Below are 26,436 nucleotides of genomic sequence, written 5' to 3' on the forward strand. Positions count from 1 at the left end.
ATCATAAACTTTCTATCAGGCAAATGGCAGTGGCGGGTCTGCTGCCCCTATTTAATCATAAACTTTCTATAAGGCAAATGGCAGTGGCGGGTCTGCTGCCCCAATTTAATCATAAAATTTCTATAAGGCAAATGGCAGTGGCGGGTCTGCTGCCCCAATTTACATTCTGTAAGTCAAATGGCAGTGGCGGGTCTGCTGCCCCAATTTTAGCATAAACTTTCTACAAAACAAATGGCAGTGGCGGGTCTGCTGCCCCAATTTAATCATAAACTTTCTATAAAACAAATGGCATTGGCGGGTCTGCTGCCCCAATTTCAGCATAAACTTTCTACAAAACAAATGGCAGTGGCGTGTCTGCTGCCCAAATTTAATCATAAACTTTCTATAAGGCAAATGGCAGTGGCGGGTCTGCTGCTCCAATTTAATGATAAACTTTCTATAAGGCAAATGGCAGTGGCGGGTCTGCTGCCCCAATTTAATCATAAACTTTCTTTAATACAAATGGCAGTGGCGGGTCTGCTGCCCCAATTTAATCATAAACTTTCTATCAGACAAACAGCAGTGGCGGGTCTGCTGCCCCAATTTAATCATAAACTTTCTATCAGGCAAATGGCAGTGGCGGGTCTGCTGCCCCAATTTAATCATAAACTTCCTATAAGGCAAATGGCAGTGGCGGGTCTGCTGCCCCAATTTAATCATAAACTTTCTATAAGGCAAATGGCAGTGGCGGGTCTGCTGCCCCAATTTTATCATAACTTTCTATAAGACAAATGGCAGTGGCGGGTCTGCTGCCCCAATTTAATCATAAACTTTCTATAAGACAAATGGCAGTGGCGGGTCTGCTGCCCCAATTTAATCATAAACTTTCTATCAGACAAACAGCAGTGGCGGGTCTGCTGCCCCTATTTAATCATAAACTTTCTATAAGGCAAATGGCAGTGGCGGGTCTGCTGCCCCAGTTTAATCATAAACTTTCTATAAGGCAAATGGCAGTGGCGGGTCTGCTGCCCCAATTTAATCATAAACTTTCTATAAGGCAAATGGCAGTGGCGGGTCTGCTGCCCCAATTTTATCATAACTTTCTATAAGACAAATGGCAGTGGCGGGTCTGCTGCCCCAATTTAATCATAAACTTTCTATAAGACAAATGGCAGTGGCGGGTCTGCTGCCCCAATTTAATCATAAACTTTCTATAAGGCAAATGGCAGTGGCGGGTCTGCTGCCCCAATTTAATCATAACTTTCTATAAGGCAAATGGCAGTGGCGGATCAGCTGCCCCAATTTAATCATAAACTTTCTATAAGACAAATGGCAGTGGCGGGTCTGCTGCCCCAATTTTATCATAACTTTCGTTAAGACAAATGGCAGTGGCGGGTCTGCTGCCCCAATTTAATCATAAACTTTCTTTAAGGCAAATGGCAGTGGCGGGTCTGCTGCCCCAATTTAATCATAAACTTTCTATAAGGCAAATGTCAGTGGCGGGCCTGCTGCCCCAATTTAATTATACATTTCTATAAGGCAAATGGCAGTGGCGGGTCTGCTGCCCCAATTTAATCATAAATTTCTATAAGACAAATGGCAGTGGCGGGTCTGCTGCCCAAATTTAATCATAAACTTTCTATAAGACAAATGGCAGTGGCGGGTCTGCTGCCCCAATTTAATCATAAACTTTCTATAAGGCAAATGGCAGTGGCGGGTCTGCTGCCCCAATTTAATCATAAACTTTCTTTAAGACAAATGGCAGTGGCGGGTCTGCTGCCCCAATTTAATCATAAACTTTCTTTTAGGCAAATGGCAGTGGCGGGTCTGCTGCCCCAATTTAATCATAAACTTTCTATAAGGCAAATGTCAGTGGCGGGCCTGCTGCCCCAATTTAATTATACATTTCTATAAGGCAAATGGCAGTGGCGGGTCTGCTGCCCCAATTTAATCATAAATTTCTATAAGACAAATGGCAGTGGCGGGTCTGCTGCCCAAATTTAATCATAAACTTTCTATAAGACAAATGGCAGTGGCGGGTCTGCTGCCCCAATTTAATCATAAACTTTCTATAAGGCAAATGGCAGTGGCGGGTCTGCTGCCCCAATTTAATCATAAACTTTCTTTAAGACAAATGGCAGTGGCGGGTCTGCTGCCCCAATTTAATCATAAACTTTCTTTTAGGCAAATGGCAGTGGCGGGTCTGCTGCCCCAATTTAATCATAACTTTCTATAAGGCAAATGGCAGTGGCGGGTCTGCTGCCCCAATTTAATCATACATTTCTATAAGGCAAATGGCAGTGGCGGGTCTGCTGCCCCAATTTAATCATAAACTTTCTTTAAGACAAATGGCAGTGGCGGGTCTGCTGCCCCAATTTAATCATAAACTTTCTATAAGACAAACAGCAGTGGCGGGTCTGCTGCCCCAATTTAATCATAAACTTTCTATAAGGCAAATGGCAGTGGCGGGTCTGCTGCCCCAATTTAATCATAAACTTTCTTTAAGACAAATGGCAGTGGCGGGTCTGCTGCCCCAATTTAATCATAAACTTTCTTTTAGGCAAATGGCAGTGGCGGGTCTGCTGCCCCAATTTAATCATAAACTTTCTTTTAGGCAAATGGCAGTGGCGGGTCTGCTGCCCCAATTTAATCATAAACTTTCTATAAGACAAATGGCAGTGGCGGGTCTGCTGCACCAATTTAATCATAAACTTTCTATAAGGCAAATGGCAGTGGCGGGTCTGCTGCCCCAATTTAATCATAAATTTCTAAAAGACAATTGGCATTGGCGGGTCTGCTGCCCGAAATTAATCATAAACTTTCTATCAGGCAAATGGCAGTGGCGGGTCTGCTGCCCCAATTTACATACACATTTCTATGAGGCAAATGGCAGTGGCGGGTCTGCTGCCCCAATTTAATCTTTAACTTTCTATCAGACAAATGACAGTGGTGGATCTGCTGCCCCAATTTAATCATAAACTTTCTATAAGACAAATGGCAGTGGCGGGTCTGCTGCCCCAATTTAATCATAAACTTTCTATAAGGCAAATGGCAGTGGCGGGTCTGCTGCCCCAATTTAATCATAAACTTTCTATAAGGCAAATGGCAGTGGCGGGTCTGCTGCCCCAATTTAATCATAAATATCTATAAGACAAATGGCAGTGGCGGGTCTGCTGCCCCAATTTAATCATAAACTTTCTATCAGGCAAATGGCAGTGGCGGGTCAGCTGCCCCAATTTAATCATAAACTTTTTATAAGACTAATGGCAGTGGCGGGTCTGCTGCCCAAATTTAATCATAAACTTTCTATAAGGCAAATGGCAGTGGCGGGTCTGCTGCTCCAATTTAATTATAAACTTTCTATAAGGCAAATGGCAGTGGCGGGTCTGCTGCCCCAATTTAATCATAAATATCTATAAGACAAATGGCAGTGGCGGGTCTGCTGCCCCAATTTAATCATAAACTTTCTATAAGGCAAATGGCAGTGGCGGGTCTGCTGCCCCAATTTAATCATAACTTTCTATAAGGCAAATGGCAGTGGCGGGTCTGCTGCCCCAATTTAATCATAACTTTCTATAAGGCAAATGGCAGTGGCGGGTCTGCTGCCCCAATTTAATCATAAACTTTCTATAAGGCAAATGGCAGTGGCGGGTCTGCTGCCCCTATGTAATCATAAACTTTCTATCAGGCAAATGGCAGTGGCGGGTCTGCTGCCCCAATTTTATCGTAAACTTTCTTTAAGGCAAATGGCAGTATTGTGAATTTAACTCGAAACAGAGGGTGTCTTCCTAAATCAAATATTGACGAAAGTGTGGACATTAAAATTAACGAATTGATTCACGCTAGATCAAAATGTTACGAAATTACCAACCCTGTAATCTATGATGTAGTTGCGAGGTGAGTGATCCACAAAATCTTTTTTTGAATCGATTGACCGTGCAATCTGTGTTAAATGGACAAAATGATTTACGGCCGGTACTTTTTTAACATATTTTTACATAAATTACTCCTTTTTGGTAAGTCCGATCGGAAAAGATTGGCAAACAGGGACATAAAAATGTAATGTTTGTTGTATGTGAGCAGGCAGGATTAAATTACCTTCCGTTGCCTCTGTTCTCACAAAATAATTAACAGATATTTTCTTATGGGGACAGTACCCCATCGCGCACACAGTTTTCAACAGCTGTCAATCCTACAGAGTGAAACCTACCTTCGTTTGGATATTGTACCGTTTTGCTCCTCATCTCTCTTTTTAATGTAAAAAAACGACTTGTAAGTCCGATTAGGAAAGATCGGCATGGCAAAGAAATCATGTCATTATTGAGTTTTTTTGGACTGGCGAGTACAACTCACACTGGTGTTTGGTGTTTACTAAAGTAGCGTTCCTTTATTGTATGAAGGCGGTATATATTGGTCTGCGTTGACGTTTCAACAGTGCAAGGTTAGAAGCACTGTATGGGGACAGAGCAGATTCATTGAAATTATCAAGCTTTGGGTAAAAATCACGAGCGAGTTGAGTCACCCGACAAATTTCATAAAAATCAGAGCGACTCGATCACTCGGCAATCTCCCACAAATATCACAAAGCGGAATCGCCCCGTCAAATGACCGATTCACGTTGGAATTCTCGAAAAACTTCACGGAATGATTGATAGGATGTGTCGAATAAATTCGCGAAGGATTATTACTATCCGTTAGAATTACAAGCACGAGGAGATTCGCTACTCCTCCATATCTCCACTTGGCAATCTGGGATTCAATTCTTGCGTCAAATGGCACGAAAATTTTTACGAAATTACCAACTCCGCAATCAATGGTAAAGTTGCGAGGTGAGTGATCCACAAAATCCTTTGTTGAATCGATTGACCGTGCAATCTTTGTTAAATTGACGAAATGATTTACGGCCGGTACTTCATTTACATATTTTTAATGTTTAAATAAATTACGCCTTTTTTGGTAAGTCCGATCGGAAAAGATTGGCAAACGGGGACATAAAATGTATTGTTTTGTTGTATATGAACCGTGTCGAGGCAGGATTAAATTTGCTTTCGTTGCCTCCGTTCACAAAATAATTCACCGATATGGGGAGAAAATAATACCCTATTCGGACACCGTTTTTGAAGTCTCGTAATTGTTTCGGCATAATTTCAACAGCTGTCAATCATACCTTCGTATGGGTATTGTTCTGTTTTGCTTCTTATTCTTGTCAAATGTTACACATAAAAAACAATTTGTAAGTCCGATCAGAAAAGGTCGGCATGGCAAAGAAATCATGTCATCATTATTAATTGATATTTTGTAAGGACTTATAGTGTGTTTAGCTTACTGATGTCTTGTTGTTTACCTCTAAGCAGCGTTTCCTTGTGTTGACGTGTTTTATCTGTGAAGATTAAGAGCACGGTGCAAGGACAGAACAGATGAATTGCAAATTACATTTTTGGGGAGTAATTTAAACTAAGAGCAGTCGAGTCGACTAACAAATGCGTCAGTCAAGAAAATAACGCCAAGAAAATAAAGCCGGTTAAATCGGCCGTTTTCGACTCGGGTATAAATGTGACACAATCATGCCTTTTTTGTAAGTCCGATCTGCAAGATTGGCGGAAAACGTAAAGGTGTTGTTTTTTTTTTTCTTCTCGAAATGTAAAAACGTTTAAGTAAAAGTATTTGTTCTTGTCAAAATGTATTAAAAAGTGAGTTGTAAGTCCGATCAGGAAAGGTCGGCACGGGTAAAAAAAATCACATATATATGTAAAACTTTGTTCCTTTTGGACATGTTTCTAATAGGAGGACGGTGTGTGCATCTTATTATGGGGCGCAGAAAGGAAGAACTTCTGTTTGTTCCTCGTGTCTTTCCAAATACAACTTATAAGTCGTAACAATTTTTGTCCTTTTCAGAATTTACATATAAGTGAGTTGTAAGTCCGATCAGGAAAGGTCGGCACGGGTAAAAAAAATCACATATATATGTAAAACTTTGTTCCTTTTGGACATGTTTCTAATAGGAGGACGGTGTGTGCATCTTATTATGGGGCGCAGAAAGGAAGAACTTCTGTTTGTTCCTCGTGTCTTTCCAAATACAACTTATAAGTCGTAACAATTTTTGTCCTTTTCAGAATTTACATATAAGTGAGTTGTAAGTCCGACCAACACAGGTCGGCACGGGTAAGAACTTTATATGTATACTGAAGTTCCCTTTTGACGTGTAAAGGATGGTGTGTGCATCGTGTTAAGGGGCGCACTAAGAAAGAAATTCCGTTTTGCTCCTCGTATCTTTCCAAACGCCCATGTCAAAATGAATGTAAAACCAACTTGTAAGTCCGACCAGAATGGTTGGCACTGGGATTCGAAAAAAGCAACAACATAGTATTATCTGTTTCATATATCAGCTGTGTTTAGCTTGTTTATATAAGGACAAGACCTATATTGTGTATAATTTTCTATTGGTGTTTTGGTGTTTACCATAACCGTCGTTTCCTTATTGTATGAACGCGGTATACACGCTCCTTTTGGTTTGTGTTGACGAGCTCATCAGTCCAAGGTTAAAAGCACTGTTATGTATGAGGACAACAGATTCATTCAAATTGTTGGCCACAATCGCGAATGTGAATATTGTACATGTAATAACATTTTTCTCCCATGACGAAATTTTGACTGATAGGTCAACTTGCTTAAAATTTTTTTGCGTAAGTCCGATCATTCAAGGTCGGCATGCAATTGCCAAAACATGTATGTTATTACTATCCCTTTAATTTTCAAGGCGCGCATCTTGATTGTAGCAGTACAAAATAAAGGGATCATTAAACACTACAAATAACAGGCAGGTAATTGGAAGACATAGAACACTTTGTCGCTGGAGTGCCGCATCTCTTCTCGTGGATGAGAAAGATGTGAAGAAAAAGGTAAATTTTGTGTAAGTTGTAATTAATTTTTTCATTTAGCTTGGCCTAAGAACAGTTAATAGTCAGGCCTATGGTAAGGTGACGAAAGACCAAATGACGTGACTTGGAGTTGACTCGACGACTTGTGATACATGTAGTTGGAATAAATACTAACCTTGCCCAGCAAAGGCCGAGTTTTTTTGTCTTCAACAGCACGAGATTTACACAGTGTTTCGGGAGTGGCGTAACCATCCTAAGACGAGCTGGATGAGGAGGAGACTGCAGCATCCCAAGTTCACCTGGCTGAGATGACGAATGAGAATGCAAGCCAGGAGGGAAACTGAGCGATGACCCCACTGGATGAGCTTTGTATGCCGTTTCTACATGGAAGCCAGTCAACTAAAACGGTGATGGGGTAAGCATTGGCCCAAGACTGAATTTGAATTATTTTTTTCCAGACGCGCAGGCGGTCCTGGCACGCGCAGCCTGCTTCATTTCAGCGGCTGTTTGTGCCAGGATCTGCCTGATAGGGGACCATTAAATCAAATCCTTTAGTACAGCAGATTGACTTTAGTACAGCAAATTGGTGATAAGATTTTCTGTTTGATAAAGGAGTAAAATTTGTCCTTTGAAAAACCACCAAAGAATAGTAAGCAATTTTCAAAATTTTCAAAAGGACAGTCTGCGAATAGCAAAATATCTTTCCCATGACATACTACGGTGACAGTGCCAAATTTCATGTTTTTATGATCAAATGAACAATTTCATCATATTGTGCAACAATCTGCCCGACTAGGCAAAAAGAAGAAAGGCGTGGTGTGTATGGCCTTGAAACAGTGCAGTGTTCAGACGTGTCAGGAATAAATCTTTCCCCGATTTTTTTTTATTTTGCAACACAGATACAGCTCCAAGTTTGTGGGATCATCCGCTCTACATTGCGATGGCTTCGTGTCCCGGAATTCCCCAATCGCCATGTTGATGCGTGGAGGTAATAACTGCTTACATGTCATGTTCTCAACAGCAACATGTTCGTCCTTTGAGTGAACGGTTGATTATGGGGTACAATTTGCATGTACACCTTTATCATTCTCTTCACAATACGAAAAAACGAGTGTGGCTATGTTGTTATTAGTGTTTTTCTTATAAAGTTAGGTGCCTATCCTCTCATGTCAATGCTAGCCTCAGTTTGTCAGTCCGTCCACCCATTAGCATATTGTTTGTCCACTGTTGTACTGATCTCTAACACCCGGAATACAAAAGCAGAAGTTTCCTTGAAGTTTCCAAAATTATTGACTACCGTTCACCAAGCTTAAATTAGCATTTAAAACGTGAAATTGATCAGGTGATCAATTGATCGACTGAACCTAGGTTAATAACTTGATTCGACTTGTTCGCTAAGGTCTTTTGTTTCTGTTGAGCAACAAAACAAAACGTGTTAACTGTACACTTGATGCCTAAGTTAATTTGCTCTTTTCTTTGTTTAACTACACGAAGGTAACTTCTGAAATCTGGAACGGCCTTTCACGTCCAACTTTGAGTGACGACAAGAACTCAGCTGACACCGACCCTGTTGTGATTGACTATCTTCCTAACCTATCGCAGGCTGGCTCAGTATATGAACAATTGTCTTAGGATTCACAAAGATATTTGTTGTGTTCAGAGAATAAAAAAAAAAAATTATCATGCAAGAAATAAATTACATAATTATGTTATTAAAAGCTTCTCATCTGTGTACATTTCTATAAAAGTATATCAATAATGTAGACAAAGTGGCCGATATTGAATCCTAGGATTTTCCATGATAACCAGCATAATCTTATAGACCAATCCTGGCACGCTATAAATTCTATCACGGAGGCCCCCATCAATGGCGAAAGCATTGTGCTAGCTATTGTTTCTCCATTGAAGGGGGCCTCGTGAATGTAAAGTGTTCACGTGCCCGGATTCATCTAGAATGACTTATATAGAAAATCCTCGTAGCATTGTTGAGAAAATTTAACTAAAATCAAACATGTCAGACAAAATGTATTGTCAGACGAATGTATTGTATTGACTTTAAAGTGTTCCGTTTTCATAAACTTTCAAGATGTCAAAACAGTTGGGGATATTGAATCATGAATGTACTCTTTACCGAGCCAGTAAATTGAAGATATAAGGAAATGGTTCAGGTTCACTGTAAAATAGCATGGAGTTGGTAAGCAGAAAATATATGCGCTTAGCAAAATCAGCTGAAAAAAAAACACTCGGCAGTATGCATTGCACAACACTTTGGCTATAAGCATATATTGGTAAGCGAATATTTTCTTAGCTTTGATTAATTCTCTGTCTAGCAGCTCCATTTAATTGGCTTTCTCTTTATGGTTATCTATCTGCTTCAAACACTTCAAAACAATTTGTATTTGGCTTCGATCGCTATATTATTAGGCCTGTGAAAATTATGGGATTAACAAAATTTCCAATTCGGGTTTTTACCTGTATTTTTTTTACTCTTCGGATGTCAACCTAAATTCTTGTTTTTAATTGACTTAGACATTTTCCAAATAGATATACAACGAAATGTGAATACATTGTATGTTTTTTTATTGAATTCTTTGGTGTACGCTACTTTATACACAATACTATCATGTACGTTACCTCAGTTCTGTTTTCAAGTACCTATAATAGTAAACGGTACTATTAGATTGTAGGTACACACAGTTATACATGTATGATGTACGTAAACGGAACGAATGTATACGTATACATTAGTTATGTTATTTTTATGCAGGCCAAAATAAAAAATAATAATAAATTCCTTAAGTTTAAAAAGATGTCTCTTTCTAAGAGATCTCAGTTTATCTCTATCTCAATAGAAATAGCTCAAAGTTAGAAATGAAATATCTGTATTTTTAATAGAAATCTTTATTAAAAACTGGAGGTGGGCTATGGATTTTTTAAAAGGATTATCTTTGCACGCCGTATAATTTGCTTTCGTGAATACGTACAATTTCCAAGTACCTCTACGATATTATGTGGATATAACCTATGTCTTTATTCCTCCATGGTCTCCTGAAAAGTGCATCCATTTGCACGATACTTGATACACGATACTTGTATTTGTGTACACAAGATAATGACGTACTTGGAATTGTGAACTCTATGTAATTTGTGTATACGATAGTATTGTGTATGTTCACGATTGATAAAAGTCCCCCCCCCCAAAAAAAAGAGGGAAGTCACCGTATCCAGGTCTCGTTCAAAATATTTAAAAGAACATAAAGCAAAATGCAAATGAATTCTGTGTTAATGTACAAAAAAAATCACAAAAGATTTTCAAATGCCGAGTCATATTATGTAAGACTATAGCTAAGGTTTATGAGCATGATCAACACAACAAACATGATCTTTTGTATATTTTGTATATTTTTCATTACCTTTTTATATGTAGGCATGGGCTCAAGGTTCTTTAAAATTATTCTAATGTTTACTTTAATTGCTGATAATAATTGTATTACGTGAATAGTTGAAGAATGGTGATCCAGCTATTAAACAACAAAGATACTATGAAATAGTTTAACTTGTCAATTCGTTGTTTTCTCTGTTTGGTAGTTTCGGTTATGTTTATAGATAAAAACCAAACAATGTGACTGAATCAAAACGAAATGATAGTCTTGAATAAAAGGTGGTACTGACTTCTGACCATTACTGTATATTGAATAACGATAGTTTGATAACAAATTCAAATCAATCTGAAGTGCTGCTATTATAATTAAAATCAAATTTCGTTTGTTTTGATTCAGTTGCATTGAACCTAAATTTTTAAAGCGACACAAGTGCAATAAGCGGTTAAGGAGCAGGGTCAGAGCACCGGGACCAAGTTTTAGCTCTATGGCTCGAACCCAACCAACTCGGACCCACGCCATCTCGGACACACTACCAACTCGGAAACATGCAAACTCACGCCGAATTGGTTTATGGGCCGAGTTGGCATGCAGTCCGAGTTGGCAGGGTTTGAGTTGGTTTGGGTCCGAGTTGGTACGCCCCCCCCCCCCCGGGTGTATCCTATATTGCAGGACAGAGTTAACCCCCCCCCCCCCCCCCGATCCTTCCCCCCCCCCCCCCCCCCATCCCAAGAATTGGTCATTAATTGAAGGCTAGGGCTCGGGACAATTTCCAATCAAACACGTGAGCGTATTTGACTTAAAATAAAAAGAATACTGAGGACAAACCCTAGATAAGCCAAGAAGCTGGAAGTTTCACGATTTAAAACAGAAAGATAAAAAGTGGAAACATAAGACCTACACGAACGCTTACAACCCCCCCCTCCCCCCCCCCCCCCCCCCCCGATCCCAAGAATTGGTCATTAATTGAAGGCTAGGGCTCGGGACAATTTCCAATCAAACACGTGAGCGTATTTGACTTAAAATAAAAAGAATACTGAGGACAAACCCTAGATAAGCCAAGAAGCTGGAAGTTTCAAGATTTATAACAGAAAGATAAAAAGTGGAAACATAAGACCTACACGAACGCTAACAACGTTCCTCTTGTCAGAGCTAAACCATCTTTACTGCGCCACAGCTGTATATAGCTCTATGGCTCGAACCCAAACCAACTCGGACCCACACCGACTCGGGCACATGCCAACTTGGAAACTGCCAACTCACGCCGAGTTGGTTTATATTGGCCGAGTTGGCATGCAGTCCGAGTTTGCAGGGTTTGAGTTGGTTTTTATGCAGCGCACAGCTGCTCTTGATCTTTGAACGCATCTTGAGTCCAGGTGTGCACCTATAGTGACAAATATCCCATACCAAACCATTCCCATAGTATGGTCTCACCACATCTTACCATAATAGAACTCCCCCAGCGCTCCCGTAACTGCGTATCAGCAGCAGCAACAGCCTACCCACCCTTATTTGCATAATTACTACCCATTGTTTTCTTGAACGGGGGATTAGACAACCACAAAGGGCCCTTACTGAATACCCAAACCAGTTGGTGGGCTCACATGGGCCGGGCTTCCAGGGAAACCATTGTGCCCTCATCGCGGTAAAGTGTGAAAAGGGTAGCCGTCAATCAAGCCGAGCTGAATCAACGTTGGCTCTGGACTTGGTACGCTTGGCTGAGTTCATTGACAAGACAGGGAGAACAAGGACAACGTTCCCGCCTTGGGGCTAGGCCAGCTGCTTTGGCTTTGGTGCAAGACTTGCTTCAAGAAGGGCTTGAACTGTTGAATCACTGCAGATATTCGCTCCTGGATCTTTACCGAAATCTTGTGGAAATGTTTTCCTGAAACTAAGCCAAACTTGACGGATATAGCTTGTGGATTATAACTACAGATTGACTGGATGGTTGGTTCTGCTTCCACCGGCATTTGAGGGAGGAGTTGCCATGCAACTTACAGCTGATTACGGGTAAGTACGGGGACTTGTACTGGGTTGTCGTTGCGTTGGCAATTGGATGGGGGGTAACCATTTGATGTTATCAGCTGGTCGTGCATGCTTGGGTGTGGGTTAGTGATGTGAAGACGAGACCCACAAACCTCCCATAGGAAAGTGCACATGTAAACAAAGCGTGACGTCATTGTGTCTCGAGTCTATTTTGCCGTCTCCAAATCCTGAGTTTGTGGGGAGGAGCTCCCCCAGAGCAGAAAAGCAGATGAAAAGTTCGACGTTTCTCAGTATTTGCGGCCGTTCTGCCAGCTGAAAAGAACCTGGCGGCCGAAAAGTGGCCTTCTGTCTACGCCAGATCTCAGAGCCCTCTAATGTTAACGATTGTTTCCGTCGTAAGTGAATCAGATAATATACAAAGTGAAGGTTTACATTTCTGCCTCACACATGAGCTGGACTATAATATTGCTCAGTGATGGCGTATCCAACTGGGGGAGGCATCCGCACTCGCACATCCGCGGCCAACATTTTTCTTTCTCCGGACACTTGGCGACCGTAAAATGAAAAAGGGGGAGGGGGGCGCTGGTACCCAGGGTCATGATGAGGGAGCTCTTCAAAACGTTAATATACATAAACTGGAAAATGTATGCCGATGTCCACTTCGTTCCCTACTTACCTGTTGGACCTATAAATGCATATTTCCTTAACTATGTAAATTAACGGGTCCTACTAAAGCGCGTCAACAAGCGTCAACAAGTTTTAGTAGTCGTTAAGTGCGCGTCAACAAATTTTGTATAGGCCTTTTAACAATAAAAACAGCTTTATATGGTAGAAAAAGCAATAATGAACATCTTCTGCATATCAATTAAGGTTAAAATTACTTAAAAAGTGGTTTTCCAGCGCAAAATCTACGACGGGTTTTTCGGTTTAGTATTAGCCGCCATCTTGTTTGAGATCTACAGCGATCTAAAGCGATCTACATACTACGCATGCGTGGAGTGTACCATTCATGCATAGGGGTTTCTTTATACGATACGATTAGCGATACAGAAAATATTCAATTCTAAAAATTAGGAAAACTATTTTTTTTTTCAATTATAAATTATGCAAAACTTGGTCACGGTACTTGGCTAATTATTTGAAAAATATGCCGACTGACACTGTTCACAATGTCTGCCAAAAAATCCCAATGCAAAAACCAAACGCAAAGCGTATAGTATAAAGAAACCCCTATGTGTGAATGGTACACTCCACGCATGCGTAGTATGTAGATCTCAAACAAGATGGCGGCCAATACTAAACCGAAAAACCTGTCGTAGATTTCGCGCTGGAAAACCACTTTTTAAGTAATTTTTACTTTAATTGATATTCAGAAGATGTTCATTATTGCTTTTTCTACCATATAAAGCTGTTTTTATTGTTCAAAAGCCTATAAAAAATTTGTTGACGCGCACTTAACGACTACTAAAACTTGTTGACGCTTGTTGACGCCTGTTGACGCTTGTTGACGCGCTTTAGTAGGACCGAAATTAACCGCTAAAGTAAAGATTTGCTATAGCGTGCCACAGCGCCCTCCTGCGCCAGCGCCCACAATAGTCAGATCCCCCGCCATTACCGTCCTCTTCTCTTTAGCGCTCGTGACGGTAGGACGTGTTTTCAATGCTCGCAGTAGCATGCACGTTTTTACTGGTTTTAATCGCTATTTGTTATTAATTTTCTCAAGATTTGCAATACATTTGTTTCTCGGAAGCACTTGGTTTGTTTCTGGTTACATTTGCTTGTGTTTTAGACGAGTTTTATAAACGTTTTTATTTCGTTTTATGACCTCGTGTTTTTGCGTGTACACATTGAACATTAACGGATACGTATATGTTTGTATTTTTTTATCCTTACAGTTTGAAGAAAATCCTACTATACATTGTAGTTCTGAGACTGTTCTGGTTTTTGGGGTCTTTGACAAAATGCCTCCCAAAAATTTCGTGACTTGTAATAAATGTCACAAGATTTTGCCGAATAGCCTAGACGACTCCCACGAATTATGTCCTAAGTGTAGGCCATGTTCTAGAGCTCTTAGGTGTTCCATTTGCGAGCCATGGGGCTCCGAAATGTGGACGAAGATTGACACCTGGCTAGCGAAATCTACAGACTCGGCAAGAAGTGAAGCTTCCACCACTTCTGGACGGAAAAAGAAGTCATCGAAGCGGGTAAGTACGGAGCCGCCGCGGTCCATTCCTGGACGCGCGACGGGGCTTTCGCGGACTGGAGCCGGGCCGATGGCCGAGGGTTCCAGTGCCGCAAGTCTTTCCCGGGGACAGGTTTCGGGCACGGAAGTGTCGCAGGCCAGTCCCCATAAGGGAAGGAAAAGGACCGGTAGTGGGCGCGATGCGCCGAAAACCACCGGCCCTGACTCGGTACAAACCGGGGCCAGACGGATGTCTGCGAGCTCCCGGGCCGATGAGTCGGCAAACCGAGAAAAACGTCGGTCTACGTCGGCAATCCCGGCGGCCGACGCCGGGATTTCCCCGGGAGCAGATTGCTCCGAAGGGGATTCCCCGGGTTGTCCTCAGCCACCGGTTGAGGGCGCAAACCCGAAGAAACAAAAACCGATCGGCCCATCGCGTTTACGTTCGGCCCCGACCGTTGGTCTGGGGAACCGAGCGGAACCGGGCCCTATCGGTCTGACGGCTGCCGCGTTGAACCCGGCACCCGGTCCTGATAATCGTGCACCGGTGGCGCCCGGGGTTCTTTCGGACGTTCCTTCGGGAATTTCTGATTTAATGGCTCGTCACCGTGGATCGGAAAATCGATCACGGCCAAAGAATAAACGGCGCCGGGCCCATAAATCCCGCCGCCGCCGTTATTCTAGCTCTTCAACGAGCGACAGTGCCAGTACGTCGCCGACTTCTGGCCAGTCGTCGGACCACCCGCGTCATCGCAAACGCGGGCGGAGAGACAATACATCGGATTTATTGCTGAAAGGTTTTCAGGCTTTGTCGGCTCAGTTGGCGGCGATGGCGCCACAACAACTCCCAATTCCCCCGCAAGCGGAGGCCGAAGATCGGGAATTTGACCGGGAATCAGGCGGCGCTATTTCGATTCACCCGTCTGGTTCATTGCAAGAGTCGGACTCGGACGTCAACCGCGCTACGCGCAGAGACGCCAATAGACCTTCACCTACTCATTCTACAGCTGTAGATACACACGAGGCAACACCTAAGGGTGACCTCGAGTCCCGGCCGGGTCCATCTTCGATGGATCGGCCGTCCGACTTGGATTCTACCGAGAGTCATCCTTATGAGACTACCGATAATAGATTTCGTGAAGTGATGTGGGATATGGTTCGTATATTAAAGGTTCCCATTCCCGAGCAGTCAGAATCTTCACAAGGTACACGGCCTAGTTTTAAAAAACGCACAGGTGTACCAGAGCGGGATTCCCCAAAGTCAACCTTTCCGGAATTCCCGGTGGACAGGGTTTTTTCTAACCGTCTTAAAGCAATAGCTGGTCAGAAAAAGTGGCAACCCTTTGCCAAGGCAGCATGTCATCCCTTTCGGGTTCCAAAGCAGGATACCGAAGAATTTTTAACAGTTCCGGTTATCCCAGACAATGCAAAGGACAAGATGGCGGCAGATACAGGGAAACAATCACTCTTAAGGTTCCCTTTGCCGATCCTGTCCGGGGTAAACTTGAAGAGGCATTACATAAGGTTGATGCAGCATCCCGCATGGGTCTGCAAACGACTTCATTTATGCTTCTTTTGTCAGAATACTTGGTTACTGCATGTGATTCCAGTTCCAGTGTTTCTCCTACAATGGCTGTCAATGCCTTTCAATGTCTGGAGGATGGATTACGCATCATCCTAGACCAATTTGCTAGGGTCTCTGTACTTGCCACGGTCTCCAGACGTTCCAATGTTCTGGAAACGATCTTCTTCCCTTCAGAAGGGGCAAGAAAACGCATGGAGGCCCTTCCTTTACGGAGCAAGGATTTGTTTGCGGATCAGTTCCAGACGATGATGGAGGCCGAGGCCAAACGCCTAGAAGCAACAGACCGTATTAATTTACAGGCCCCTCGGAAGAAGTCACAACCAACGGCTAAGGTCCCGACTACTTCCAATAGATCCAAAGGGTTTAGAAAACCTTTGCCCTCCTTTCGGACACGTACACCCAAGTCTACCCAATCAACCACTGTGGCTCGATCAACACCAGCTGTAGCCGCAACAACATCACAGGCGACTTCCGGACGGAGTTTTGGCTGGCCAACCTCAAGAGGTCGTGGCACGCGGTTTCCCTCCCGCCAGAATTCTTCTCGAGCGGGTCGGGGATGGCGTCGGTGACGCTGGTTCTCCACCCGTGGCCCCCCAGATTGGGCCCGTGGGGGGCCGCTTAAGGCAATTCGGGGAGACTTGGGCCCACTTTTGCACCGATGGGTGGGTGCTTCAGACAGTTACACAGGGGTACAGCCTCGAGTTTACAAGCACTCCCCCATCGGTAATGTTCTCACGTCCCACCCCTGTTCCATCAGACAGAGAACAGCGGAGGGCATTGGAGAAAGAAATAGAAACCCTGCTATCAAAGCAAGCAATTCAACCGGTGCGAAGCCCAGTAGAAACATCAGGTTTCATGTCAACATTCTTCGTAACACCCAAGAAGAAGCAAGGCGAGTGGCGTCCTATTCTGAACCTAAAGCCGTTGAACAGGTTTATTCGTCCACGGCGGTTCCAAATGGAGACCCTGCGCACCGTCTTAAATTCTCTCCCGACACCATCTTGGGCCGCATCAATAGATCTGCAGGATGCTTATCTTCACGTACCCATTTGCAGGGAACACAGAAAATACCTTCGTTTTCAATACAAAAATACAATTTTCGAGTTCCTCACTCTTCCGTTCGGTCTGTCAACATCACCAAGGGTCTTCACCAGAGTAACAAAGACCCTGGCGACAATACTTCGAAGAGCGAATATAATGATATTCCTCTACCTGGACGATTGGTTAATCGTAGGCAGGTCCAAAGAAGAAGTTCGACAGTCCTTAGAGGTAACCGTCGACTTGACGACAAGGTTAGGTTTTCTAATAAACTTGGAAAAGTCTCATCTGGTCCCCACCCAGACACCGTCTTTTCTGGGGGCAGAAATCGACCTGGTAACAGGGATCGCTTACCCTTCGAGCGAAAGGGTACGCAATGTCCAGGAGTGCGCCACACTGTTCCTGACGGCTCGATCAGCACCAGCGGTGGCCTGGCTACGACTGCTGGGCCTACTGGCCAGTCTGGTCGATCTAGTCCCATGGTGTCGCCTGAGGATGCGACCAATTCAAATGCATCTTTTGGCTCATTTTCGACCCAGTCAACATCCTTTGTCAAGGAACATACCAATACTGAAGCCAATCATCCCCCACATTCATTGGTGGACAATTTGGAGCAACCTGAGTCAAGGTTTGCCTTTTCCTCCTCCATTTCCCACGGTGACTCTTACGACAGATGCATCCAACATGGGATGGGGTGCGCATCTGCAGTCACAGCAAGTGTCGGGTCTTTGGACGCCAGACGAACTGGTTTTCCACATGAATGTTCTGGAACTCCTTGCAGTTCGCAGAGCCTTATCTCAGCTCATCAGCCTAGTCAAACAGAAGGTTGTAATGGTGCAGTCCGACAACTCAACTGTAGTGGCCTACATAAATCGCCAAGGAGGAACACGTTCCCCCCAGTTGTGCTTCCAGACTTGCAAGCTACTCCTTTGGTGCATAGATCACAACGTAACTCTTGTGGCATGTCACATACCAGGCGAGTTGAATGTCACTGCAGACGCGCTGTCCAGAGGAAAGATCCTTCCAACAGAATGGCAACTACACCCAAAAGTTGTCCAAACACTGTTCAATCTAATAGATCGTCCCAACATAGATCTATTCGCGTCACCAATGAACAACCAATTACCGGTATACTGCACTCGAGTCATGGATCCAAAAGCCTGGGCAGTCAATGCCTTAACAATCGACTGGACAGGCATGTACGCATATGCATACCCACCGATCTCGATTCTCTCGAGGGTACTGCACAAGATCCGGGAGGAACCCTGCAAGGTGATGCTCATAGCTCCATTTTGGCCTCGCCAAACCTGGTTCCAAACGATGATCAGGTTGCTGGTTTATCAGCCCATCATCCTCCCGCAGAGACCAGATATATTGAAACAGCCCCGGTCCAGGTTGAACCACCCGGATCCGGAGCCACTACGCCTGACTTGCTGGCTATTGTCCAGCATTCCATGCGAACAGCAGGCCTTTCTGAGGAAGCTGCCGCCTTGGCAGCCTGTGGCCGGAGATCGTCTACAAGGAAGACATATAATAGCCGACTCCGACATTTTTTTAAGTGGTGCGACGGGAGGGACGTGGATCCCCTCTCTGCATCTGTAACCATGGTTGGGGACTTCCTCCTCCACCTGTTTAATACAGGGCTAACATTGGCCACAGTAAAAAATTACAAGTCGGCCATGGCTGCAGTGCATCAAGGTTTTCAAGATGGCTCCTCTGTATCGAACAACCTGGCACTAGGTCAACTGCTTAAAGGCATGTTTACGAAACGTCCTCCTCAACGTAAACTTATCCCAGCATGGGATTGAGGAGAGGTCCTACGTACCCGGGCAAACCCACCCTATGAACCTCTTGCGACGGTACCATTGTTGGATCTGTCAGTCAAGGTAGCTTTCCTCCTCGCTGCTGCAACAGCTAGGAGACGGAGCGAACTCCATGCATTGACCCTGGACAAGGGACACATAAGATGGGAGCCGCACGGAGTACGTCTCATCCCTCGAAGTACTTTCCTTACTAAAAACCAGTCTCCTAACTTCCAGCCTCCGGACATCTTTGTCCCTGAATTGAAATCATTATCTTCGGTCCCTGAAGATAAGAAATGGTGCCCAGTTAGAGCTCTAAAATGGTACATAGCTCGCACAAAACCCATCCGCGGTGGGGAGTCTCAACTGTTCATAACTTCGACTCCTCCTCACCGCCCAGCATCCCGTGACACAATTTCTCGATGGATAGTTACAGCTATCCGATCCCAAATGCCAGACAGTCCGCTGAACGAATCCAGTCGGACGATTCATGCTCATGATACAAGGGCGGTCACAACATCATGGGCACTATTGCGGGGTGTTCCTCTGGAAGAGATAATGCAGGCAGCATGCTGGAAATGGCAACGACCTTTTCGTCATGTTACCTGAGAGATGTCCTCCTAACAGAGGGGCGGACTGGGCGGGTGACGATGTCAGCCACCATGCCATCAGCTGCCCCAAGACAACCCTCCAAGGAGGTCTCAACCCAGGCTGTTGTACCAACAACTCAACAGTAGGGTGAGTAAGGCTCATGGTAGTTTATAATGTGCCTTTGTGTAGTCCATGAGGGGATTCCTTATTTGTGTGTCCTTTGACTCAATTGCAGCCCACTCCCACCACCAATTTCGGTGCCAGTCTATGCATTTATAGGTCCAACAGGTAAGTAGGGAACGAAGTGGACAACCCCCAAACTATGGTGTTTGGTTGTCCACGAGGGGACTACTTACCTGTTGGACCGTCCCGCCCGCCTTTCCCCACAGTGGGCTCCTCCTTTGGTGTGATTCACTCGCGCTAAAGAAAGAGGACGATAATGGCGGGGGATCTGACTATTGTGGGCGCTGGCGCAGGAGGGCGCTGTGGCACGCTATAGCAAATCTTTACTTTAGCGGTTAATTTACATAGTTAAGGAAATATGCATTTATAGGTCCAACAGGTAAGTAGTCCCCTCGTGGACAACCAAACACCATAGTTTGGGGGTTTTTTACGGCGCAAATGGTTCTGGAACTTAATTTTCTTTACTTGATTTTTTTCGTGTCAGAACTCTAACCATTTATGGAAATGCATATGGTTACGAAAAAACGTCTTTCATAAAAATCCGAGGGGGGGGGGCAGGGTGCCCCCTTGCCCCCCTCCGGGTACGCCACTGTCATTTATTTTCTTGCACGACGTCGTTTTCTATGAGTAGGACCATGGAGGAATAAGAACACAGGACTGGGAGCAATGAATGATTGACCATTGGGAAGTCGTGGCGCCCTCTGTGGACTCTGCATGCCAGAGCATTAGAAACGCCACGAGAAAAATCGCACTCGCTCGCAGGCAGGTCGCGTCGGCTGGCAAATTGCAAATGTTGCATTTTTATTGTTCCTAGAGATGAATAGTATTTTTTACACAAGAGCTTATAATTATTTTCCCCTATTTCATTTTTTTCCCAGCTGATGATAACTATAAGAAAACCCGACAAAGAGCAATAATATAAGTCGATAATTCGAAATAGGCCTACAGGTGGTGCAAAAAGAAGGAAACCCACTTTCGACAGCACTCGTTGAGCGCATTTCAAAAATTCAATTTAATGGTAAGTGTCGAAAAACTGATTGCAATGCATATTTTATCTCTGAGATATGGTAGTTTATAGGTTTTCCCGGCCAATTTCAAATTCATTTTCGTCTGAATTTGAGAATCGCTCTGAACACGCGTTTCATTTTCGCTACCCTGCAGAGCGCGGATTCCATTTCAGTTCAATGGTGATTGAGTAGCACCTTTCGTTTATCATCCATTCAGATTTGTTCGGACTTCTTTTTCTCGCATTTAGATGGCGATTTCAACCATTCACCATTCTATTTCACTTAGGCCCCCTATGCCATATGCACCAGATACAATTAGCGGTTTCTTTTTCATGAACCGTCAATCAAATTAGCTCTACCTGAAATGAATGTACAAAAGGTATGCTTGCGTAAATGAACGGGTAACGTAATTGGCCGTCTGTTTCTCAAAATCGATTGCACGCAGTGAAAACTATTGCACTTTTGTTGAATTGAAATGGAATTAAAGACGTGCATTCAAATTCAGACGAAAAGAAATGACCGATTTTCAGAAGCGAATGAACATTTCATAAAATTGGCCAGAAAAACCTATAGTTCATGTGCCAAAGCTGTTTGTCCACGGACAGCTTTATTGATTCCATCCGCTTGACTGAGTTCCAGAGCTTGATTTGAAGACAAACAAACTGGTGACTTGTATTCAAATTAGCATAATAACACTTTTCTTACGAATTTTTTTCACCAAGGTTGAGGCGCTATACTTCACTAAACCAGTTCAAATACGTTAAGTAAGTAGGTTAAAATTCCTGTCAAAAGTGATTTTCCTTCTTTGTGCACCACCCTGTAGGGCCAAATTTTGGTCGCATTTGTCCATTCTGTTATACCCAGCACAGGCCAAAGAGTTCAGGTAACATTAATTTTGTTGAACAAAAAAGTGCAGTATCTTTTCCGCTTTGTCTGATCTTAAAAAAAAAAGTTACTCCACTCTGTTCTGCTTCTAGTTCGGCCGCAGCATTGAGTGAAGGCTTAAATGCGACTCATTTCCACCGTGCCGGCAACCTCAATAATTTATTCCAAACATCAAGTCCTAACAAAGATGTGGAATTGAAAAAAAGGGGTGAAAAAAAGGAATGGCTTTGGATCTAACGTAATCATCAGCAACTCTCTGAAAAATATTATTCTCTCACCTTTTTGCGGCGCGGCACGTGTTTCCCTTCTCGAGCTTACGATACGGATGAACGCACTTTTTGAAAGGAAGCTTAGAGCGCAGAGAAAACAAATCTGATAGACACCATTATAAACCCACGTGGCTGTGAGTCAAGTCAGAAAATTTAGAATTGTACAATAATAATATTGCGATTACCTACTTGTAGATAACGGCTGATGTATGGTTTTCTCATTAATATTTTTTCGTCAGCAATTTGCCACGCCCACCCAACTTATACACAGAAGATACGTAGTAGCAAGCGCATGCGCTTGACGCAAGGAGAGAATTAATTTAGCAGCCATATCAAACATGGCGATCGGTCAAAATGCACTCTGATGTGTCTGTCGACAATCCCAAATTTAACAGGATACTGGTCATGACAGCGCGAAAATTTGGACCACGGAAGTAGTTGAAGGTGCTGAGTAGACTCTGAGGGTACTGTAGAATACTGCAGGGACCATGTTAGACCCGTCTTCGAGCGAAGAAGAGTCGGAAAATGACACATACGAGGATGAAACGGATGCGCTGTCCGTACCGAGCCAGGCCGGGCTACGAACGAGCGCATCCAGCAATGACAGCCTGCAGACCAGCGGCGCTGTCCCCGGGGCTGGTGGTCATCGGGCCTCCGTGGTACGGCCAGCGAGTCCAAGTCCATCCTTGATCAGTGAAAAGGAGCGGGAGGAAACAGAGAGATTGCAGCGGGAAGAGGAAGAACACAAGAAGCGTCTGCAGCTGTACGTGTTTGTCATGCGATGTATTGCCTACCCGTTCAACGCCAAGCAACCGACCGATATGGCCAGGCGACAGACCAAAGTTACTCGGCAGCAACTTACCACCATCAAGGAACGATTCCAGGCCTTCATCAATGGAGAAACTCAAATAGTAGCCGACGAGGCGTTTTGCAACGCCGTGCAAAACTATTTCCAGGTGTTCCTGAAGAGTGACCGGGTCTTGAAGATGGTGATGAGTGGTGGCTGTTCCTCCCATGACTTCCGGGAAGTGTTCAAGAACAATGTGGAGAAACGCGTCCGGAGTTTGCCTGAGATTGACGGCCTGAGTAAAGAGACTGTTCTCAGTTCTTGGATGGCCAAGTTTGATGCCATCTATCGAGGCGAGGAAGACCCACGCAAACAGCCACAGAGGTTATCGACAGCTGCTGCATCCGAGCTCATCCTGAGTAAGGAACAGTTGTATGAGATGTTCCAGAACATCCTGGGCATCAAGAAGTTTGAACATCAGCTGCTTTATAATGCATGCCAGGTGAGATTGCAGATGCTGTGTGAGATAAGGTTTGCACTGTACCACGAGTACCTCATTACATGTTTTTTCCATCATCATTATTTCTTAAGAATGTTTTACCTGTTCCTCCCTGCTTCTCATGGCCTTGATATTGGTGATATACCCTAACGTGGCGCGGCCCCTAATGTGGCGCACTTTGATTTTTCGCCTGTAGACCCTAGCTAGAGCAAAAGTTTTAACATAAACTGTTCTAAACACTCCCGTTCATAAATCACAAGTTTATCCACCCGTCACAAAGTTATATAAATAATTTATGTCGGCTTGATTTTCCAATTTTATTTCGAAGTGCAGAGTGAACCCTTTGAATATAATGTCCCCCAAAAATGAGAAAATAATTTTCTGACAAACTTTTACTTGGGTGTGTAAGTAGGGGGAGGGAGCTTTTGATAGGCGCATAACTAGGGTGTTAAACAGGGGGGGGGGGGGGGGGGGGGTGTTGCAGCTGCATACATTTGTCCAGGGGGGGGTACTGAAGTCAAATGATTTTTTTTTTTAATTCAAGATTTAAGGGAAAGAATGTTGCAACCTGACGCCACTTTTTTCTTCATATCATCGCAATCAAGGTCATTCATCGCAAAAATAATCTTGGACTGAGAAACATTTTCAATTTTGTTAGGAAATACTTTAAAAAAAAATGGTTGACTCTCCATAGACTCTGTACACAACCGCTGAAGTGGCATCAGGTTAATACATTCTTTTTTAGATTTTAAATTGATGGGGGGGGGGGGGGACTCAGACATCTGCACGTACCCCCGCCCCCTATAAACAGAGGCTGTCCAGCCAAAAAATGACTGCCACTCCATAAAGATATAGTATATGATGAATAAATTGTTGGCCTGTTAAAGTGAGCTGACGTGGGTTTAGGAGTTTGGATTTGCATGTGAGACCTTTGCTTGACAGTGAATTTCAAGGTACATGTGTATGTGTTGCTTTGTATACCATTTACTGATTTTGATATTTCCCCTGCTCGTTACCCCTAGCTTTGGCATCTTCATCCAAAAGGAAAAATATGGTCAAACTTGTCAAAGGGTGTTTAGGCCATTTAAAATTATTTTTAGGTTTACATCACTCAGATTGAAAAAAATTTGGTCGGTAGGGAAATTTATATTTGATAAATTCTACTTTTCAACAGTCACACGGAAAATGGCACTTCGCTGAATCACTACAAACAAAAGCATTGAGACCTCGAAAAAAAATCATGAGAGCAGAAAAAAACATATGCAGAAAGACTCAACAGGTTTCCTTTAAATGAATCTCTTCATTTAAAATTTTGATAGTTTCGATCATTTCCAACGCTGTTTGCATCAGAAATCTTTACGTCCAAGTCTTTGAAATCTATTCGGGCATGATTCGGACATGAACCACGCTGGCTCCTGCCCCTTTCATTATTGTTCTTGGCTCTTGCTGTTATCTAGCTATGTCTAGTGGTGGGAACCAGTGTCTGCATGACGCATGCATTTTATGTACACCATGCGACAAAAAAATCTGGTTAATCATGATGAAAACGAAGTTGCCCAAATTTGTATTAAAAAAATACATTTTATTGGAGAAAATACACACTTTAAAAAAAAATATAATATTAAAAAAAATTGGGACGGAAGTGAAAATCAGGGTGGGTGGTGATGAAAACCAAAAAATTCATTTTAAATGGTCTAATGTAAATAAAAATTGCCTAAGATCACAATATCCTGAAGGGCTACGCAAAAGAAAAGTAGTTCAAATGAAAAGGATTTTAATGAGCACAAAGAAAGTTTAAGTGTATAATTTAAGTACAAACAATGGTCTGTGTCTGTTTGCGTCTTCCACTCTTGAAAAAGGGGAAGGGGGGGGGGGGGTCTGCTCGCCCGCAATGCGGGCACCCCTCTGTCCACGAATGAAATGGGATGCTGGTACTTCCAACGTTGATGGTGTGTTTCTGTCGGACCCCCTCCACTCCATCCATTCCCCCCCCCCCCCCTCCCCTAATTCCAAAGTAATTTCCTGCACAGGAAGAAACTGGATGAATACACGTCTCATGAAATTTACTTTGGTGATAGTGACTCTCTAAAGGCAAACTTTCTGTGAACACTTAACTATGGGCATGCCTGAAATACATTGTACATGTACATTTGTATGTATCTCGATGTGTCTGTGCTCCATGTTTGTTTGTTCCCCCCATCATCCACATACATGTACTAGGGCGTAGTTTCATGTACCGGTAGATGCTGCATATATGGATAGCAACTCAAAAATGTGCCAAGGTGTAAAGTTCAACTTAACAAGATCACCACTGCATCCTGCATCACTAGCTGAATAGCTTCCTATCTGCACAGAGCATACAAAGTGCCCCAGTTTTGCACAACAATCTCTGTATTGTTGTTAAAGCTATAGGCCCTAGTCCATCATTTGCAGCCATCCGAAAAAGTAACTGGCGTATTATTGTTGAAAAACATACTTGGTTGAAAGATAGTAAGTGGGCTAAACTCCCTGTGAAATTAATCTTTCTGGCAAGCTATCATTTTGAAGTAATCAACGAAAGAAGGTCTTTCCAACGGTGCGTCGTAAGACACACCGTAGGAAAATTTAAATTAGTAGTTTGTTTTGTTATTCGGTGCAGCACGCGCAAGCATTGGCAAGACGCAAAGGGGCGCGCGGTTGCTATAATTCGTCGGATCAGTGCGCGACATCGCGTATAGCTGCAATTCAAAACATGATTCAGCAACTTTTGATTTGAAATAGAGATCCTAGAATGCTGTTTTTCTCGGAATATGTTGCTGAAACTCAGCTGAAACTTCATCAGGTTTGTTATTCAGTATCCTTCATTAGATTTTGAACACTTTTTTTACACAAATTACAAATGATGGACTATATCTTTAAAGGAACATACCGGTATTATCATCATTTCCCATTACTAGGGCGTAGTTAGATGCTGCATATCACATTCGGATACGTACTTGGATAGCAACTCAAAAATGTGCCAAAGTGTAAAGTTCAACTTTACAAAGATCACCACTGCATCCTGCATCACTAGTTGAATAGCTTCCTATCTGCACAGAGCATACAAAGTGCCCCAGTTTGGCACAACAATCTTATCTCTGTATTGTTGTTAAACACTGTAAACTGTGGATTTTCTTTTCTCCAACTTTTTTTTAAAGGAATATATTATCATCATTTACTCTTTCTGTATTTTTTTTCGTTTGAAGGAACACAATTTGCACAATTTCTTAAGTAGAGCACATGACAACTAACCTGTTGAATATCTAGCTCAGTGGATACTACTTTGTAGAAAACACAGAAAACATACCGGCGCGATGTACACGATTTTTGGGATCTCGAATTAGGAGTTCGTCGCAACACCTTCAAT

The 26,436-nt window shown here is 43.3% G+C and overlaps 1 protein-coding gene and 1 long non-coding RNA gene across 8 annotated transcripts in view; both read left to right on the forward strand.

The window, feature by feature from the left end:
* The first annotated feature begins 5,891 nt into the window (after positions 1–5,891).
* Positions 5,892–10,409, forward strand: LOC119726609. The gene is made up of 3 exons (XR_005270842.1): positions 5,892–7,272; positions 7,757–7,845; positions 8,352–10,409. It is a non-coding gene; the product is annotated as an uncharacterized LOC119726609 (long non-coding RNA).
* Positions 10,410–19,423: 9,014 nt separating this feature from the next.
* Positions 19,424–26,436, forward strand: part of LOC119726610 (calcium-dependent secretion activator 1-like) — a 63,248-nt gene continuing 56,235 nt past the window's right edge. For 5 of the 7 annotated variants that reach the window (XR_005270844.1, XR_005270846.1, XR_005270845.1 and 2 more), the window contains exon 1: positions 21,679–23,054. Coding sequence is in view for 3 of the 7 variants with exons in the window: in XM_038198353.1 (XP_038054281.1) it covers positions 22,254–23,054 (801 nt within the window). In the remaining 4 variants the exon portion in view is untranslated. Of the gene's footprint in view, positions 19,569–21,678; positions 23,055–26,436 lie in introns of those variants that run through there. The other 2 variants (XM_038198354.1, XM_038198355.1) reach the window with 2 other exon arrangements.

The sequence above is a fragment of the Patiria miniata genome, unplaced genomic scaffold (assembly GCF_015706575.1).
Source record: "Patiria miniata isolate m_02_andy unplaced genomic scaffold, ASM1570657v1 HiC_scaffold_2, whole genome shotgun sequence".
Taxonomy (NCBI): domain Eukaryota; kingdom Metazoa; phylum Echinodermata; class Asteroidea; order Valvatida; family Asterinidae; genus Patiria; species Patiria miniata.